Source organism: Lacerta agilis, chromosome 4, assembly GCF_009819535.1.
Source record: "Lacerta agilis isolate rLacAgi1 chromosome 4, rLacAgi1.pri, whole genome shotgun sequence".
Taxonomy (NCBI): Eukaryota; Metazoa; Chordata; class Lepidosauria; order Squamata; family Lacertidae; genus Lacerta; species Lacerta agilis.
In genome coordinates, this window is record NC_046315.1 from 9290869 (window position 1) to 9310585 (window position 19717).

Below are 19717 nucleotides of genomic sequence, written 5' to 3' on the forward strand. Positions count from 1 at the left end.
GGACTCGAACCCATGGCTTCAAGTTGCAATAAATTAGATTCTGACTAAACATCAGGAAGAACTTTCTGACTGTAAGAGCTGTTCAGCAGTGGTCTCCCTCAGGAGGTTGGATGGCCATCTGTCATGGATGCTTTAGCTGAGATTCCTGCACTGCAGGGGGTTGGACTAGATGACCCTTGGGGGTCCCTTCCAACCCTACAGTTCTACGATTCTAATTCCCAAATACATCTCTCTCAGTCACACACACAGAGCACGCTTGTGCACCCCATTCGGAAAATCTCTACTAGTGAAGAGAGTTGTAATGTCACATACATCAACAGGAGTACTTGCCGTTTCAACCCTCCTATTAAAATAAATAAATCCTGATTCCCCTACAACAATAAATACACGAGGGCCACCAGTCTGGTGCCCGTGGGTGTTATGTTAGCAATCCCTGGCCTACGGCATTCTGAAACATTATAATTTTATTTCCGCCCTAGGGAGAAATAAACTCGTAAACTAAACTTGTCGTTGTTCGATTCTCTTTCAGCACCTGAGGCGTGCCAGCATGGATAAGATTCTTGAAGCCATTCTGATGTCCTCCTACCCCGATCACATGAAACAAGGGCTGGTGAGGCGAGTCATAGAGGCTTCGAAGCAGTCGATGGACAGCGAGCAGTGCTGGCTGATGCTTGAGCTCTCGACCAAGCTTTTCCTGGTGGGCGACACCAAGTTCAAGAGGTCCGTCGGCAAAGAGGTCCTGGAAGCCTACGGCCATTACCACCGGGAAGCCTTTGAAGAGTTCTTCAACGCCCGTTTCCTCCTGAGCCTCTTGCAAGAGGGTTATGGGCCTCTCGGGAAGAGGAGCGTTTACGTGCTGGATTATATCCACCTGGGGCTGCCCTTTGTCTCGGACGGCCCCTCAGCCAACGACATCTTCAGCCTGCTCAGGACGGAGGTTCTCCGGAAAGTCTGCGAGAGGCCGGGCCTGAAGCAGTGTGTCAGAATCAGCAAGCTCTTAACCCAGTACCCGCAGTGTATCCCCATGGGCAAGCGCCAAGCCCTCTTTTGCCAGCAGCTTGTAAGGTGCATCGGGCAGTTCCGTCCTGCCTCGGGAAGGGAGGAGGCCATTGTCGACTTCCTGGACCAGGTGATCAAAGTCAGCGCCTTGCTGCAGAAGATCTGGAAGACTCAGGTGTCTTCCATTCTCCCGTCCCTGAAAGAGCTCTTCACTATCATCTCTTCGACAGGTGAGGGGGCTGCACGGGCGGAACATGGTTCGTAGCATCAGTGCTAGTGATAATCATGGTTTGTGGTGATGTGTGTGTTGATTTTTTCGGAGAGTTTTGGTATTATTATTATTATTATTATTATTATTATTAGTTACAGGTGGGTAGCCGTGTTGGTCTGCCATAGTCGAAACAAAATAGAAAATTCTTTCCAATAGCACCTTAGAGACCAACTGAGTTTGTTCTTGGTATGAACTTTCGTGTGCATGCACGTATCTGAAGAAGTGTGCATGCACACGAAAGCTCATACCAAGAACAAACTCAGTTGGTCTCTAAGGTGCTACTGGAAAGAATTTTCTATTTTATTATTATTAGATTATAGATTATGATGGGGGTGTTTGGGGAGCGAAAGTACCTCTGTTGGAGGACGTGACGTGCTCCTTCTTGGGTAGTTCGTCCACCTTTGGTCCCCACCCTGCACTCACCTCTCACCTGTGGCTTGTAGAAGCTGCCAGCGGGTGACAGCAGCCACACCTGGGAAACAGCTTCACCTGGCCGGCTAAACCAGGTGAGGGTAGCCGATGGGTCTCAAACCCTTGGTGAGTTAGGGACTTCATGAGAAGACAGGCTTCGGAGGATTGAGTGGACAAGACCAAGAGTGGGTCCAATGGTCAAGAAGCCGGTTTCTGCAGGTACTGCGGAGGAAGTGAGAGACAGATGGGACTTGTCCACCTGGGAAGGGAGCCCACCTAGGAGAAGGAAAACACTGATCCTAAACCCCGGCTGCCTTGTGGGATATATTTGGCTAAGGAATAAACCAGGCATAGGCAAACTCGGCCCTCCAGATGTTTTGGGACTACAACTCCCATCGTCCATGACCACTGGTACTGTTAGCTAGGGATCATGGGAGTTGTAGTCCCCAAACATCTGGAGGGCTGAGTTTGCCCATGCCTGGAACAAACCCTACACAAATCCAAAGTGGAGTCTCTAAGACGGTTGCATGGTGCCTTGTACGCCTCCTTCTGGCAACTCCTGCAGCCAAGCTGGCGCCAAGCACATTGCTCTGGTTTCCTTTGGAGCACATCAGCGAGGCTGAGAGGGGGGCCTTGTCGCCTGGGCAGTCCAGGACCTCCGCACACACTGCCCAGGCTTGAGTCCCAGGGAGGTCACTTCGGTGCTGCTAACACCGCAGTTTGACTTCACCCCCCGGAGGCACACTCCATTGTCTCTCAAGACAGACGGATGCCAGCAGCGGAGCCGTACACATTTCAGATATGCTGATTTACGTTTGCGTTGGCCTCTGTTTCCCTTTTCTGGTGTGTGTGTGTGATTTGTTAGCTGCCTGGAAGCCCCTGGATAGGTAGAAACAGGCAGCAAAATAAATATGTCGCTAAGCAGCCGTGAAGTACAAGAGCCAGTGTGCTGTAGTGGTTAAGAGCGGTGGACTCGTAATCTGGTGAACCGGGTTCGCGTCTCCGCTCTTCCACATGCAGCTGCTGAGTGACCTTGGGCTAGATACATTTCTCTGAAGTCTCTCAGCCCCACTCACCTCACAGAGTGTTTTTGTGGAGGAGGAAGGGAAGGGAGAATGTTAGCCGCTTTGAGACTCCTTCGGGTAGTGATAAAGCGGGATATCAAATCCAAACTCTTCTTCTCTTCTTCTTCTTAATTCTTGATGCCACTTGTTCTTGGACTGCCTCTGCCTTCCACGGTCTTGTAGATGAGCAGGACCCTCCATCGATTGCCTTAGCCAGCGTGGTCCAGTATGTTCCCCTAGAACTCATGGATGGTATCCTTAGAAACCTCACCAACGACGACAGCATAACGGATGTACAGATGATGATGGCAATTGGCAGGTAAGGAATGCCGAGGGAGAGAAGTGTTCCCCAGAGAGTACTTGCAGGGGTGGGTTGCTTTCACAAATGCTACTAATAATACTTTTTTTGTGGTGTGTGCAAAGGAACAGAAGAAGGGCCTGCAGGATCAGGCCAGTGGCCCATCTATTCCAGCATCCTCTTCTCACAACAGCCACCCAGATGCCTCTGGGAAACCCTTGATCAGGGACCATGCACAAGAGCACTCTGTCAGCTTCCAGAAACTAGTATTGCTGCTTCTGATGGTGGAGACAGAGCAAAGCCATCATGGCTAATAGCCTGGAGAGCCAGTGTGGTGTAGTGGTTAAGAGTGGTAGACTTGTAATCTGGTGAACCGGGTTCGCATCTCCGCTCCTCCACATGCAGCTGCTGGGTGACCTTGGTCTAGTCACACTTCTCTGAAGTCTCTCAGCCCCACTCACCTCACAGAGTGTTTGTTGTGGGGGAGGAAGGGAAAGGAGAATGTGAGCCGCTTTGAGATTCCTTCAGGTAGTGATAAAGCGGGATATCTAATCCAAACTACTCCTCCTCCTCCTGCTCCTCCTCCTCCTCCTCCTCTTCTTCTTCTCCTTCAGGAATTTGACCAGTCCTCTTTTAAAACCATCCAAGTTGGTCACTGCCTCCTGCGGGAGGGAGTGCTGCCGCAATCTAACTAGGCGCTGTGTCAAGAAGTACTACCTAAATAGCTTCCCTGTGTCAGAATACACAAGGGAATGGGGGCAGTGCCCAATGTCATGGGTTGGTTGGATGCAAAGGAATGGTGGGAGGAACCAGCTGGCAAACCCCCAAGGGAAGAAAGCTCAGAGCCTGGGGAGTGGTGCTGGGACAACACAAGTGGTCAAAGATGGTGTCTCTTCCTGCTTCTGTGACAAGCTCCCCTTCTAACTGGTCTCCCAGAACCAGGAGAGGCATGAAGTGGGAAGACAAAAGGCAGAAACACAGACGCAGTCTCTGATTACTTGGAAAACACCCAGGAGAGGAGAAGACATACCTGGCTGTGGTGACCTGCGTTTCTGTGCTCAGGAGGCCTCACACCCCTCTGCATATCCTGTTTTGCTAATGAAGAGTTAGCTCCAGCTTGCTCATTTACTGCTGGCTCGCTCCTGTCACACACCAACCTCAGACTACTGTCCCTGCTTTCTTTCTTACATCTAGTCCAAGGGAGCTGGCTCTGGCTGTCTGCTCCCCCTGCCCTAGCTTTGGGGTTACCCCTTGTAGAATACTCTGTGTGTGTGTTTGTGCTTCGGCCAGCCTGCCTTCCACCCCACCAGTCCCAACAAGCAGAAGTCATTAAAGCGTTTATAAATACAGTGGTACCTCAGGTTACAGACTCCGTTAACCCAGAAATAACGCTTCAGCTTAAGAATTTTGCTTCAGGATAAGAACAGAAATCGTGCTCTGGTGGCGCAGCGGCAGCGGGAGGCCCCATTAGCTAAAGTGGTGCTTCAGGTTAAGAACAGTTTCAGGTTAAGAACGGACCTTCGGAACGAACTAAGTACGTAACCAGAGGTACCACTGTATGTAGTTCTATGCATATTCTCCTGCAGATTTCTTTAAAAACAATAGATCATGAGAACAGGGTGGGATGGGTTTGTGGCTGAACACATGCAAAAATGGCACGGATTTGGGAAATAGATGCACCCATCTCTACTCATAATGCCCTTGGTTTTCTCAGGACAGGAGTCCTCCTCTTCCTCCCGGTGCTTTTCTGGGAACACTTGATTCTTTGTTTTGCTGTGTCCTGCAAAGCTAAAAGTGCCGCAGAGAACATGCGCACACACACCTCTCAATTTGGTTCAGTTATTGTTCTTTCTCCTTCTTCCTTCCCTGGGCAGCTAATGGCAGATGCTTGCTAGAGATGCTACTACTAAAAGGGATCTGGCTTCTATAATTAGCCCTTTGAAGATCGATGGCCTCCCTTTCCCTTTTTAAAACAGCCCCCGCGGTGGGGCAGAATTGGGAGAGACATTAAGCAGAGCCCACAAAATGCAATTAGGCTCACGCAAGGGATGGGCGGGTGGTTTGGTGGAGCTTCAGAGAGCCAGCCGGCAGGCCAGATAGTGCCTGCCAGAAAGTCCTTGCATCTGGGGCTCCTTTCCAGGCACTCGCCTCCTCCTGCGTAGACTGCGCAGACTCTGGGCATTCGTCCAAATGACATCAACGCAGCAAGCGACCCGTTCCTGGCAAATTGTTCGTTTCCTAGCAGTCAGAAGGATGTAGGAAGCAGTAGCCGGCAGGCACAGAGACAAAGCCCCCAGCCCTTTTGACCAGTAGTCAGAGATGTTGTGAGTTGTAGTTCAGTAACACGGGTGGCGCTGTAGGTTAAACCACAGAGCCTAGGGCTTGCCGATCGGAAGGTCGGCGGTTCGAATCCCCGCGACAGGGTGAGCTCCCGTTGCTCGATCCCTGCTCCTGCCAACCTAGCAGTTCGAAAGCACAAAATGCAAGTAGATAAATAGGTACCACTCCGGCAGGAAGGTAAATGGCGTTTCCGCGCGCTGCTCTGGTTCGCCAGAAGCGGCTTAGTCATGCTGGCCACATGACCTGGAAGCTGTCTGCGGACAAACGCCAGCTCCCTCGGCCTATAAAGCGAGATGAGCACGCAACCCCAGAGTCGTCCGCAACTGGACCTAATGGTCAGGGGTCCCTTTACCCTTTAACATCCTGCCAGGTTGGAGAGAGCTGTTCTTCTTCTAGGGCAGGAGAACCCGTATGTCGTGTTGTATGTGTGTCTTGAACTATAGCTCTTACCAGCCCCAGCCATAACTATAAAATGGGGGTTTTCTTGAGTCAAAATGAGAGTACCCCATAACATTTATTTTTTGAAAGGAAGCACTGGTTTTGCCTAACATGGGACTCGAACCCACGACTCTGAGATTAAGAGTCTCATGCTCTACTGACTGAACTGTCCCCACCCCCCACCTCTCTGCTGATGCATCACGATGTTGAAAGCAAAGTGCCGCCCAGCCCAAGCACTAAACTAAATCATCAGAGGGTGAACTGTTGTGCTAATCCTGGTGGCAATTTGCTTAGCTATTTCCCCTGTTGGACTTCCAAGATGAGACTTGAATCCCGTAAGGCAATATTCACTGGAAACCCTGCCTACACGCAGTGGGAGAGTCCTCTAAACTTGTTAGTCCTTGAAAGCAGTTACAAGTTCAGTTAAAAAGTTATTCAGTTAAAAGTTATTATTGTGGCTTTAACAAGATAAGCGAGTCCCTGGTAGGAGATGGTGCTGCGGACCCCCTGGGTGTGCTCTGCGGACCCCGAGGGGGTCTCCAGACCCATAATCGGGAACCACTGCTTTATGCAATTACCCTAGAGCAGGGTTTCCCAAACTTGGGTCTCCGGCTGTTTTGGGACTACAAATGCCACCATCCCTGACCCCTGGTCCCGCTAGCTGCAGATGATGGGAGTTGTAGTCCAGAAACAGCTGGAGACCCATGTTTGGGAAACTCTGCCTTAGAGGAAGCCACGTTGAGAGCAACGGGTCTTAAATTCTGAGTAGGAACGAATAGGATTGCATTGCCTGAGCTTGGCATTTAGAAACCAGGTTCATCTGGACCTGGCAAAGCTATTCTGCATATCCTATCTTGATGTACCTGCTTCTCTCTTTCTCTTTGCAGGATGATTGAATGGGTGTCTTGGCCTCTGGGGAAGAACATAGACAAATGGATCATAGCGTTGCTGAAGGGTTTGGCTGCGGTGAAGAAGTTCAGCATCTTGATTGAAATCACGCTGTCCAAAATTGAGAGGGTCAGTTTGCTTTCTTCGTGTGAGCCTGCATACAACGGACTAACGTGCATTTAGCACTGGCAGGGAAGTTTTTCTCTGCCCCCGGGGAGCCCATTTGGGAATCATAGAAACGTAACTCAATTTCTGGCACGTGTGTGTGTGTGTTTGAGTCAATGTTCAGTCCTCTGACATCAGCGCTATTATCTTCCAGAAATAATTCAAGGGTCTGTTTCTAACTTATAAAGGCTTAAATGGGTTATGTCAGCGGGGGAACATTTGGAAATAATAAACAGTTGTGGGTCCCCACAAAATACCCACGGCACATGCTGACAGGGATGTTCCTTGCTGATTTAAACCAAAGTCTAACATTCTTCGCAGAGGATTGACTCCACCCCCAGAGGCACACTCCATTGTCTCTCGAGACAGAAGGATGTCAACAACAACAATATACAATATACACTAATGGCCGAAATCGTGGAAACCTTTTGGGAAAAGTGTATTTCTGAGGTTTGATGGCTCATAACACCTAATTGACTTTCTAAACACTCATGCTACATTCAAATGAAGGAAAGCATATCAATCTAAGCAAGTTGTGCTTCCTTTTTCTGGTTATTTGGCTATACCTTTTGATAGACTACAGATAATTGAACAAACTTTGTGGCATTACATTCTTCATTAAATTATATTTCCATTGATATATAATTTTATGGCATTACTCCAAAAAAAGTGGTGTCCTGAGCCATCAAACCTCAGAAATACACTTTCCCCAAAACGTTTCCACAATTTCGGCCACTAGTGTAACTCGGGGGACGCAGGTGGCGCTTTGGTCTAAACCACTGAGCCTCTTGGGCTTGCTGATTGGAAGGTCGGCGGTTCGAATCCCCATGACGGGGTGAGCTCCAGTTGCTCTGTCCCAGCTCCTGCCAACCTAGCAGTTTGAAAGCACATCAAAGTGCAAGTAGATAAATAGGTACCGCTCCGGCGGGAAGGTAAACGGCGTTTCCGTGCGCTGCTCTGGTTTCGCCAGAAATGGCTTTGTCATGCTGGCTACATGACCTGGAAGAACTGTCTGCGGACAAACGGCGGCTCCCTCGGCCTGTAAAGTGGAGATGAGCGCCGCAACCCCAGAGTTGTCTGCGACTGGACTTAACTGTCAGGGGTCCTTTACTTTAGTGTAACTCAAGAGCCATTGGGTTGTGGGGTCCTGCTCACCTACCATGTTAATAATGAGCCCCTCTTCTCTTCCAACAGGTGTTTTCCAAGCTGCTGTACCCCATTCTGCGGGAGGGAGAACTCTCTATCCTGCGTTATATGCTGTTGAGCTTCCAGCACTCCCACGAGGCATTTCACTTGGTAAGGCGAAACATGTCATCGCTCATGTTTAAACGTACAGTTGTTTGGTTAAGAACCAGGTAGAACAGGAATGTCCTTGAACTCCAGATGTTGTTGGACTGCAACTTTTGCATCGTCCTGGATCGTTGGCCAAGCTTGCTGGGGCTGCTGGGAGCCTGAGACCCACAAGGTCTGGAGAACCACAGGTTCCCAATCCCTGACACAGAATCAGAGGTCTGATGCTAGAGAGAGCCAAAGTTCAGATAAACGAGATAAACGAGATATGCATTTGTAGGTTCTGGATTGAGTGGGAGGCAAAATTTGGCTTACACACACGCAAAGTTTAATGTGTGGCAGGTGTTTCTTTTGGAATGAAGAGGTGGGGTCGTCTTCTACTGAGTCTACTGAGAGCCAGTGTGGTGTAGTGGTTAAGAGTGGTAGACTCATAATCTGGGGAACCGGGTTCGCGTCTCCGCTCCTCCACCTGCAGCTGCTGGGTGACCTTGGGCTAGTTACACTTCTCTGAAGTCTCTCAGCCCCACTCACCTCACAGAGTGTTCGTTGTGGGGGAGGAAGGGAAAGGAGAATGTTAGCCGCTTTGAGACTCCTTCGGGTAGTGAAAAGCGGGATATCAAATCCAAACTCTTCTTCTTCTTCTTCTTCCTTGACGATTGGCCAGTTGTGGGATGAGTGGGATGAGTATCTGAAGAAGTGTGCATGCTCATACCAAGAACAAATTTAGTTGGTCTCTAAGGTGCTACTGGAAGGAATTTTTATTTTATTTTATTTTATTTTATTTTATTTTATTTTATTTTATTTTATTTTATTTTATTTTATTTTATTTTATTTTATTTTATTTTATTTTATTTTATTTTATTTTATTTTATTTTATTTTGTTTTGACTATGGCAGACCAACAGGGCTACCTACCTGTAAGCAAAACCCAGTGACATTTTAACCCTTAAGTATCTGGTTTACATGTGCAGCTTAGCTCTGCAGCTGGTTTTTGCCAGTTTAGGCTGACTGTACCTCTCCTTTCTCTCTCTCTTAAAGCTTCTCCCACACATCCCGAGGGTGGTTGCTGCCCTCCACAAGGAAAACTCCAACTCTGCGGCGAGCTGCCTGGAACAGCTGGCTGAGCTAATCCACTGCATGTTCTTCCGGTTCTCAGGATTCCCAGATCTCTACGAACCTGTCGTGGAGGCGATAAAAGTAATTCCTCTTTTTTTTGGGGGGGGGGAGGTTTCTGTGTGCATGGAAGAAACCTTTGGGGGAGGATCAATAAGCTTTCAGCTTCATGCAGCTGAAATGAGATGCTTCTTAGAATTGGCGATGGGGGTCAGAATGATAGCATGAGACAATCCTGCTTTTTTATTTTACTTTTAAACCAACGGAGCTGTGAACACTGCAGACTTTCCCCTAACTTTCCCCCTTGCTTTATTCCTCGTGAGACTCTCCCGATTCCAAATGAAGACCGAATCAAATATCTGCTCGGACAGAACGCCTGGACTTCCCAGAAGAACGAACTGGCCAGCTTTTATCCTCGACTGGCTTCCAAATCTGAAACGGGGAAAATAGGGTTAATCAACCTGGGGAATACCTGCTATATGAACAGCATAATCCAAGCACTCTTCATGGCCTCTGAGTAGGTATCCTTGCTTCTTCTTTCTCCTCCAGCCTTATCTGGTTTCGTATTTAATGATAGGTTTGGAAGTTCTGATTTGGTGCTATTAAAATTGCCACATGTTAGCAGCCCATTTTCTGTTCCCTTCCGGCTGCGCTGCTTCTCCCATTTTAAAAGCCTGCAGCAACAAATCACCGTGAGCCAGTGTGGTGCAGTGCTTGAGTACCTGATTAGGATCTGAGAGACCTGGGTTCGAATCCCAGCTCGGTCACAAGCGATGTTCACTCGGTCCAGTCACTGCCTCTCAGCCTAACCTACCATAGCACAGGGGTGCTGTGGGTATGAAATGAGCAGGGGGAGAGAACTGTGGGTGCCCCCTTGAGCTGGGTGGAGGGGAAAATGTAGGATATAGATGCAATAAAGAAATAGTTGAATGTTTGCTTCTGACGCCTTCAGATCGAGAGAAGCAGTTCAACCTGCAGTGAACAGAAGCAAATAGAAGTCGTTGATTGCGTTGGTGAAGAAATTTAATACACTTGTGGGAATTTTGGGTGGGGAAGAGGGACTTCGAAGGAAGTATAATAAGGGAAAGGAATTGGTTAAAATAACAGTTGCTGGCATCTGTCTGTCTAGAAAGACAATGGAGTGCACCTCTGGGGTGAAGTCTACTCCAGCCAAATCTGGGTTAAGAGTTCCCTGAGAAGAGGGGTTGGTTGTTAAACTACTCTAGAAACTGCAGCTCTTTGTGGTGAATAGGTAAAGGGACCCCTGACCATTAGGTCCAGTCGCAGATGACTCTGGGGTTGTGGCACTCATCTCGCTTTACTGGCCAAGGGAGCTGGCGTACAGCTTCCGGGTCATGTGGCCAGCATGACTAAGCCGCTTCTGGCGAACCAGAGCAGCGAACGGAAATGCCGTTTACCTTCCTGCTGGAGTGGTACCTATTTATCTACTTGAACTTTGATGTGCTTTTGGACTGCTAGGTTGGCAGGAGCAGGGACCGAGCAACGGGAGCTCACCCAGCCGTGGGGATTTGAACCGCTGACCTTCTGATCAACAAGCCCTAGGCTCTGTGGTTTAACCCACAGCGCCACCCATGTCCTGTGTGTGTGATGAATGGGTGTCTTCTAATAAGTACAAGCACCCTTTAATGAACTACAGCTCCCAGGATTCCTTGGGGGAAGCCGTGACTGCTTAAACTGGTCTCATAGCACTTCACATCTGTGGTGTGAATGTGTCCGGTGATGTGCTGCAGAATACACATGCACAAAAGCATCTGTCTGGAGAAACCCTGGTTTCTCATTGTATAGCTTTGTGTTGTTGTTGTTTGTTTGTGGGGTTGCCACTGTCGATCGGGGGGGCTCAGGCTTCTCATTAGGATGCTATTTTGTTTCTGTTTTCTATACCACCTCAGTATATTCACTGTGTCTAAACGTCTTTCAAAACTTCCTTTTCAAGCTTCAGGCGTTCAGTGTTGAGCTTAGCCGAAAACAGTTCCCAGCCCCTGATGGCGAAGCTGCAGTGGCTGTTTGCCTTTCTAGAGCACAGCCAGGTAAGTCAGTGCATTGACCAATTCCTGCATTTGTGTTATGCTTCCCTTTGGAACGTTCAAAGCTCTGTTGTTGCATTATGTCTGCAACAGCCCTTGGTGAAGATGGGGTGAGGAGGGAGGGAGTTGAGCCTTGGATATGGTGGCTTGCTCAATAACCCATGGTAAGATTTGAACCGGGTGCTTCTTGGCTCAAAGGGGCTGTTCAGTTTCCAGTTTGGGTTGAATTTTAGAGGTCTGGAAGATAAGCCTCAAATTATATTGTTGTTGTTGTTGAATTAAGATTGCCGGAAAAAATATCAACAACATCAGATATGCTGATGATACAACCTTGATGGCAGAAAGTGAGGAGGAATTAAAGAACCTTTTAATGAGGGTGAAAGAGGAGAGCGCAAAATATGGTCTGAAGCTCAACATCAAAAAAACTAAGATCATGGCCACTGGTCCCATCACCTCCTGGCAAATAGAAGGGGAAGAAATGGAGGCAGTGAGAGATTTCACTTTCTTGGGTTCCATGATCACTGCAGATGGTGACAGCAGTCAAGAAATTAGAAGACGCCTGCTTCTTGGGAGAAAAGCAATGACAAACCTAGACAGCATCTTCAAAAGTAAAGACATCACCTTGCCGACAAAGGTCCGTATAGTTAAAGCTATAGTTTTCCAAGTAGTAATGTATGGAAGTGAGAGCTGGACCATCAAGAAGGCTGATCGCCGAAGAATTGATGCTTTTGAATTATGGCGCTGGAGGAGACTCTTGAGAGTCCCATGGACTGCAAGAAGATCAAACCTATCCATTCTCAAAGAAATCAGCCCTGAGTGCTCACTAGAAGGACAGATCCTGATGTTGAGGCTCCAGTACTTTGGCCACCTCATGAGAAGAGAAGACTCCCTAGAAAAGACCCTGATGTTGGGAAAGATGGAGGGTGCAAGGAGAAGGGGACAACAGAGGATGAGATGGTTGGACAGTGTTCTCAAAGCTACTAACATGAGTTTGGCCAAACTGCGAGAGGCAGTGAAAGATAGGCGTGCCTGGCGTGCTCTGGTCCATGGGGTCACGAAGAGTCGGACACTACTGAACGACTGAACAACAACAACTTAGTTATCTTTTTCAATTCGTTATATAATTTCCCCCAAAATTTCTTGATTTCATTGCAGTTCCACCATATATGCATAAATGTGCCCAGTCACACAATCAATCAGTAGCTGAACTGGGTTCTTCCACACAGTCACAAAAACAAAACAAAACAAAAACGCAAAATAAATAGCCAAAACAGACAGACCTCAGCGTAACATGCAAATTGGAAGTGTGGCACTCAAATCGGAAGCATAACACTCAAAATGGAGCACATTCGGCTTCCAAAAAAATGTTTGCAAGCCAGAACACTTACTTCCGGTTTTTCAGTGTTTGGGTTCCAAGTTGTTTGAGTACCAAGGCGTTTGAGAACCAAGGTACCACTGTACTTTTGTTATTTTAGGGATTTGTTTATTTGTTGGCGACTGTCTACTCCGGCTTTCTAGCTAAAATGAAGTAGATTTCGAAATTTGAAACCACCTAATATATAAATTCAGCAGTCTAAAAATCACCTGGGGCCATGATTTAAACTTTAAAAAGCACATTGGAAAAGCGCAGGCTTTGGTATCTGAACGGCAAATGCTTTGTGTCTCCTCACCATTTCCCCTTCTGTTCCCCACTCACCTTTCTTAAATCCCTGTTAGCGGCCTGCCATCTCTCCCGAAAGCTTTTTCTCTGCTTCCTGGCCTCCCTGGTTCACAAGAGGAGCTCAGCAGGACTGCTCCGAATACCTCAAGTACCTGCTCGATCGGTAAGATGCATCCTTCTCAGATAAAATATGCTTTGTAGAAAAAACAAACCACCATGAATATTAGGTAAAACTGTATGCAAAATAATGTCTTCCGAGAAGGGAGGGGGGCCTTCTCAGTAGTGGCACCGGCCATGTGGAACGCCCTCTCATCAGATGTCAAAGAAATAAACAATTACACAACTTTCCAAAGACATCTGAAGGCAGCCCTGTATCAGGAAGTTTTAATTGTTTGATACCTAATTGTGTTTTTATATTATGTTGGAAGCGACTCAGAGTGGCTGGGGCAACCCAGTCGGATAGGTAGAAGTATACGTAATAAATTATTACTGTTCTTGTTAGGAGAAATATGCACTAAAATGCTGCTGAATTTTCAGGACTTTAAACCAAATAAATAAATAAATTGTGAACCGATCTAGAAATGTGGAGAACTTAAAACTGGAAAGCCGAGAAACAGAAATTGCCATGTTTGCCTATCCTTTCTCCACATGCACCCCGAAGATTGCCCAAATGCCTGCTCTCTTCACAGCCTGTGAAAGCCCAGCTCTTAAAATTGCCCTATACATTTGGGAGAGATTTTTTTTGTTTTGTTTTGAGGAGGAAGGGAGATTCTCTGAATACAGCCGCTACTGAAAATGGCAGGTGTGTGTCTTCCTTGTCCCCTGTCCCTCTGCATTTCTCACTGGACTTCCTTGTGGCCACAATCCACGGTGTCGGGATACGGATTGGTTCAACCAGATTTTTAAAACAAGAATGTTAAATTATTTGCCTCCTGCTTTATCAGGCGGCTTGCGTGTAAAAGCACGAGGCTAACACTGAACTTACTATAGAAATGCACTCGAGGGATAGAACAAGTTGAAACACAGTTGGTTTGTGTCATGGATTTGTCCATTAAAATGGCGGAACTGATTTATAAAAATGCCTTCCAGAATAAAGATAGGTTTCAGTGTCCGTCTGGAGAGGCAGCCTGTCCAGTTTCCTTCTAGGATAAAATTATATGATTCTGGTACTGCCGCTCATCTTGAGATGCAGGGCTTAGATGCTGGCAGGCGTCTTAAGAGCACAGTAGCACCTCCTTCCGATGATGGAGGGATGGTTTTACTGGTGACGTTCTTCAGCGTATTTCTCTTCTTCTTCCCCCAACCCCCAAAAAAGGCTTCATGAAGAAGAGAGAACAGGAAGGCGAATCTGCCAGAAGCTCAAAGAGTCCACACTGATATCTCAGGCTGAGCAACAGCAGCCAGCAAACAAGACTTTAATTGAAAAAATGTTTGGGGGCAGAATTAAGACGAAAATCCGATGTCTGAAGTGCCTGAAAGTCTCCTCCAGAGAAGAAGCCTTCACAGACCTCTCCTTAGCTTTCCCACCAGCTGATAATCATGTGCCTATAGCCAGTAGCAGTACCTCTCTTTTACCGGTAGAAACTTTGGGGCCTGGAATTCAAGAGACTCCTTCCCCCCCGAGAGCTGAGCAAGACGCTACCGGCGCAAAGCCCGACGAAGATTCGGTGTTGGCTCTGAGGGAGCAAATTCGTGGGCCCACAGCCTCCAGATCCGTCCCTGACCTGATAAATTATTTCTTATCGCCCGAGATGCTGACGGCAGAGAACCGCTATCACTGTGACAACTGCGCTTCCCTTCAGGACGCGGAGAAGCTGGCCGAACTGACGGAGGGGCCTCACTACCTCATCCTCACCCTGCTGAGGTTCTCCTTTGACCTGAGGGCCATGAGGAGGAGGAAGATCCTGGACAACGTCTCCGTCCCGCTGGTGTTGAAGCTTCCGGTCCTGGCGTCCTCGGAGGAGCCGAGCGGCGGCGCGAACCCGCCACGGAGCACCTCGGCACGCAAGGCCTTCGCTTCGGTGGTGTACGACCTCTGCAGCGTGGTGGTGCATTCCGGGGTCTCCTCAGAGAGCGGCCATTACTACTGCTACGCCCGGGAGTGCGAGGACGCGGCGGCCGAAAGCAACCCGAAGGATGCCTCTCGGAGCGGCGCCCCAGAGAAACCTCCGGACGTTGCGATCCAGTGGTACCTCTTCAACGACACCAGAGTCTCGTTCTCGTCTTTCGAGTCCGTCAGCAACGTGACATCCTTCCTACCCAAGGACACGGCTTACCTGCTGTTCTACAGGCAAAGGGCGAGCCAGTCGAGAGACGTGGGGCGTGGGGCCACTGGAGAGTCCGGCCGGGTGAATGGAGACCTGCATTCTCCAGACAAAAGCCTGATGGAAGCCATTTCGAAGGATAACATCCTGTACTTGCAGGTAAGTGTCAGTTTGCATTTCTTGGTGCAGAAAGTATTGATCTGATGTGTTGAGATCTTTCCTATTCTACTTAATTCTGGAAGCTTCTGGAAGCTTCTCTGTGTGAAAGAAACAAGCAGAAGGTTCATGATGTTTGGGTAATTCCTTCAGAGAAGCTGGCTTAAGCTAGTTCTCTTGTCTCTTTCTGCCAAAGTCATGCTAACTATAAAAGTAAGGCCAGGAGGAGCCTGGGTTTCACTTTTTCTTTCTATCTCTTTTCCTTCTGGTGTGGTGTCCTGTGCATAGTCAAGGCTTAGACTTATTACAAGTTATTATACGTTTATGTTAAGTCTGCTACAAATGGATTTCTTATGGACAGGGCCAATCCTGAATGTATTGGATTTGTGACCAATATGCTCATTTGCCTTCAGTAGCAGCAAAGCTCTGCTGGATGAAATATTAATTGCCTCTGGTCTATTTTTGGGGAATCCTGCAATGTGTTTAAGTTTTTACTCTGCTAACTATACATTGGGAATCTGCTCTGGATCAATACTGAGTAGATTTCCTTGGCAGTAAGGTATGCCAGCTCCATCACCATAGAGTGTGTGTGTGTATATATATGTGTGTGTGTGTACACACACACACACACACACACACACACACACCCGACTCCCATCAATCGCAGCCAGTATGGCCGATGGTCCAAGATGATTGGAGTTGTAGTATAGTGACACCTAGAGAGTGCTACATTGGCTACCCATCATCCCATCATAGATACAGATTTGAGACTTTCCGTGCTCATGGAGGTGAGCCAAAACCATGCTGCTTGCACACAAGTAAGATATCAGCAGCCTCTGACGGTTAGATCCAACAAAGCACTAAGCTAAATTATTTAGCTGCTTCTGCTGGTGAATTTCCCCCCCGCCCCCGGAGCGCTATTACGCAGGAGACTCCATGCATGGAGACTGCCATGGGCGGTTGGGAGACAACCAGGTCGTGGTGGGGAATAAAATGGATTAGCTGCAGCAGGAGAGCAGAGAAATGTTTACGTATAAAGTGTGGAAAGAACTACCATATTGCCCGGGTAGGTGACTTCCTAGTCGATTCTGTTTTTGAATGTATCCCGGGAACGGAGAGTAGTGGCCACATGCATCACCTGGGAAGTTAAAGAACTTAATGGATTTAGGATTGGGTGCAAGTCTGTCCACCCCTCCAAAAACAAACAAACCCACAAATGGAGGTGGCTGGGGGGGGGAGACACCCCAAACAAGCCACCGAGGGCTGTTCATGATTCATGGGGATGGAATATCTTTAGGACTGACCAGAGTGGCGGGGAGGGAGCAAAACAGTTGGTTGGTTGGCATTCTTCTGCCTTGAGACACAATGCAGTGCACCTCCGGGGGTGAGGTCAAATTGTTTGGCGCCAGCTTGGCTGCAGGAGTTGCTGGAAGGAGGCAAACCTCCAAATTTGTGCAACGTTCACTCCATTGCCTTTTCTCCTCCTGAAGCTATCCCTCAAGGCAGCGGAGGTTTAGGATCAGAGTTGTCCTTCTCCAAGATGGGCTACCTCCCCAGGTTGATGAGCCCCATCTGCCTGGTGGTGGTAGTGGATGAATTGGGATGGTTGGAACCCTGGACGGAAGCACTCCATACTGCAACATTTTGTTACAGGGCCCCACTTGTTAGCTGAGAGAAAGTCAAGGAGGTTGGTGGCCTACAGATATTGGTGGCCTCCACCAACTCCCCTCAGACCCAGCCAACATGGTGGCCCAATATTCAGGGATGATGCACCATCTTGAGGGTGCCATGTTGGCTAACCTTGAGGGGGTTATTTGTTGTTGTTTATCTCCTTAACTGATTTGTACACCATGTCTGAGCTATGTTTTGTTTTCCCGTGCCACAGGAGCAAGAAAAGGAAGCCCGAAGCAGAAGTGCCTACATCTCGGCCTTGCCCAAATCCCCTCTGTGGTGGAAAGACTTTGATGGGGACGATGACGATAGCTCTTCGGGGGGTTGTGGGCACGACCCCGGTGGAGGAGGGTCAAGCTCTTTTCACGGACTCGTCTTCTAGCCATTGTTGACCCGACACAAAATGGCCGACACTGTCACCACCAAGCAAGGCTCTACTGTGCTCAACGATCCTTTGGCCTTTTTAAACTTCTTAGCAACAGGAGAGCTAGGCCCACCGTGGCCGAGACAGAGCACCACAACCGTTTGAACGGCCTGGCCCTACCGCTCCACGGAATTCTGGGAAATGTAGTTCTCTGAGGGGTGCTGAGGAGGGAATTCTCCGCTCCCTCACAGAACTACACTTCCTAGGACCGGCAGAAAGACTGAATTCAAAGTGTACTGAGGTACTTGCGAAAGGGTGGGAAATCCTTCTGCGAAACCCGAGAGGGGTGTCTTTTCAGGGAGGACAGTGCAGCAAACTGGACTCGTAGGCATTTCTACTGACAGGAACCCTTGCCCTGAGATACCTTTTAAAAGCGGAGCGGTGGGGTGTTCTGAACCCCTGTCTCGAGTCCTCGTTGGCCATGGGTATTTTGAGTGGAACTGAAAGAGAAGTGGGAGCTTTTTTTGGGGGGGGATAGATCAATATGGCGGCTTAGAATAATTCAGGCCACAGGGGAACACCGTTGTTGATCAGCATTGGCCTCGGGTGCAGCCGTGTGCTGCTAGGTTGAAGATTAAAATGGTGCACATGCCCTCTCTCATACTAGATCTTGAAGCTCCTGGATGTGCTAGTCCCCTTCTCTAGTATCCAACCTCAGCCTGTGGTACGTTAGGTAGGTGGTCTTACCTGCGCTCTATTACAGAGCTCAGGTGAGTCATGCCCCCTGGCTGCCATCACAGAAGAAGCACTCTCTCCTCGTTGACCTAGAGCCACCTAAGGGATGAATCATGTTTAGAAAGGCTGGTCCTCCTGACATGAATCTTCCCTTTGCCAATTTCCCCCCATTTCTTATTCTAGGAATCTGAGAATATAGTCCTGGCTGAGACTTCTTTTGTCTCCTAGCGACTCCACTCCAAATCAGTATGTTAAGACTGTGGCTCATGTGGTGCCTCTGCAGTATATGAAGGCAGAGGTTGCTAACTGATTATTTAGCTGATTTTTTAAAAAATGCACACCCATGGCTGTCACCCAGATTTTTTTTTCTATTTTTTTTTGCTCTGGGAAATCGCTGCTCTCGGGCTCAATTCATTGGTTGTCCAGATCCAGGGTTACTGGCGGGCTAATATTTTAAACTTCTGTATAATGGAATACACTAATACATACACATGCAAAAAAAATCACCTCCTTTTCTTTCCATTTTGCGCCTTGATGAGAGCAGGAACTCAGCGGCAATTTTGTTCTTTCTTCCCAGCTCTGCAGAAATCAAAATTCTTAATGGCAGCCGGACAGCGGAATTTCCGTAGGGGCAGGAAAGGAGCTCTTAACCTTGAATCTTGAACCTTGTTTTCTCTCCACCTTTGGAGAGATCTGGCGTTTTCCTGTGGTCTTTGGCACACCTTCCCAGGGGGTGTAGGACTTACTGCCCATCTTTCGCTTAAAAACACGAGCCCGGACAGATTATGAATGGTCGCATCCACACCAATCTGCTTGTTGTAATGGTCATGACTTACCCTCAAAGAATCCTTGGAATGGTAGTTTCTCAAGGTTGCCGAGAGGTGTTAGGAGACCCCTTGGAGAGCTGGTTTCCAAGGTTCCTTAGAAGAAACTACGGCTGTCAAATGTGGTATAAAAGCAATTTCAGTGCATGGTGTGGCTGTGTCCTTTCCTACTTGTGTAGTATAGCATCTGTCTCTCTGTTGGCATCCATCTGTCTCAGGAGACAATGGAGGAGTGCGCCTTTGGAGGGTGAAGTTGAACCTTTGGAGAGTTTCAGCGTCTGCATTGGCTGCAGAGACCGATACAGGCGGGACATGTTTTGTTGCAGCTGGGGCTGATGAAGGTGTCTGGTTGTGCTGCTGCAGATGCACCAGGGCATTCCTTCTCTCTGCTCTCCTCCCAGAGGTCATTCTTCCTGTGGTCATTGCTATGGATACTCAACCTGACTTTCCATCTCCAGCCACTGTGGTCGCCTGCAAGGGATTTAGTGCTCTTCCTAACACTTAAAATGCACCAGCGAGTACTTTAATTAGCATTATAAATAGCAACTCCCTCAACAGCTTGCTCTCCTAATTGTGCTAGTCAATCACACACACACACACACACACACAGAGAGAGAGAGACTTTTTTTTTGCTTTTAGGCACAGGTCACATTTATTTAACAGCAAAAATAATAAGTTTCTTTTCTTTAAAAAAAGTATTATCTAGGTTAAGCGCAAGATCA

At 48.1% G+C, this 19717-nt stretch overlaps 1 protein-coding gene across 1 annotated transcript; it reads left to right on the plus strand.

Moving 5' to 3' along the window:
- Nucleotides 1-547: 547 nt before the first annotated feature.
- USP35 (ubiquitin specific peptidase 35) lies at nt 548-17896 on the plus strand. The gene is made up of 10 exons (XM_033146023.1): nt 548-1229; nt 2929-3064; nt 6709-6838; nt 8069-8170; nt 9202-9360; nt 9600-9793; nt 11231-11324; nt 13038-13144; nt 14297-15404; nt 17287-17896. The coding sequence occupies exons 1-10, from the start codon at nt 548-550 to the stop codon at nt 17452-17454; spliced, it is 2880 nt and encodes a 959-aa protein (XP_033001914.1). The 3' UTR covers nt 17455-17896.
- Nucleotides 17897-19717: the final 1821 nt, after the last annotated feature.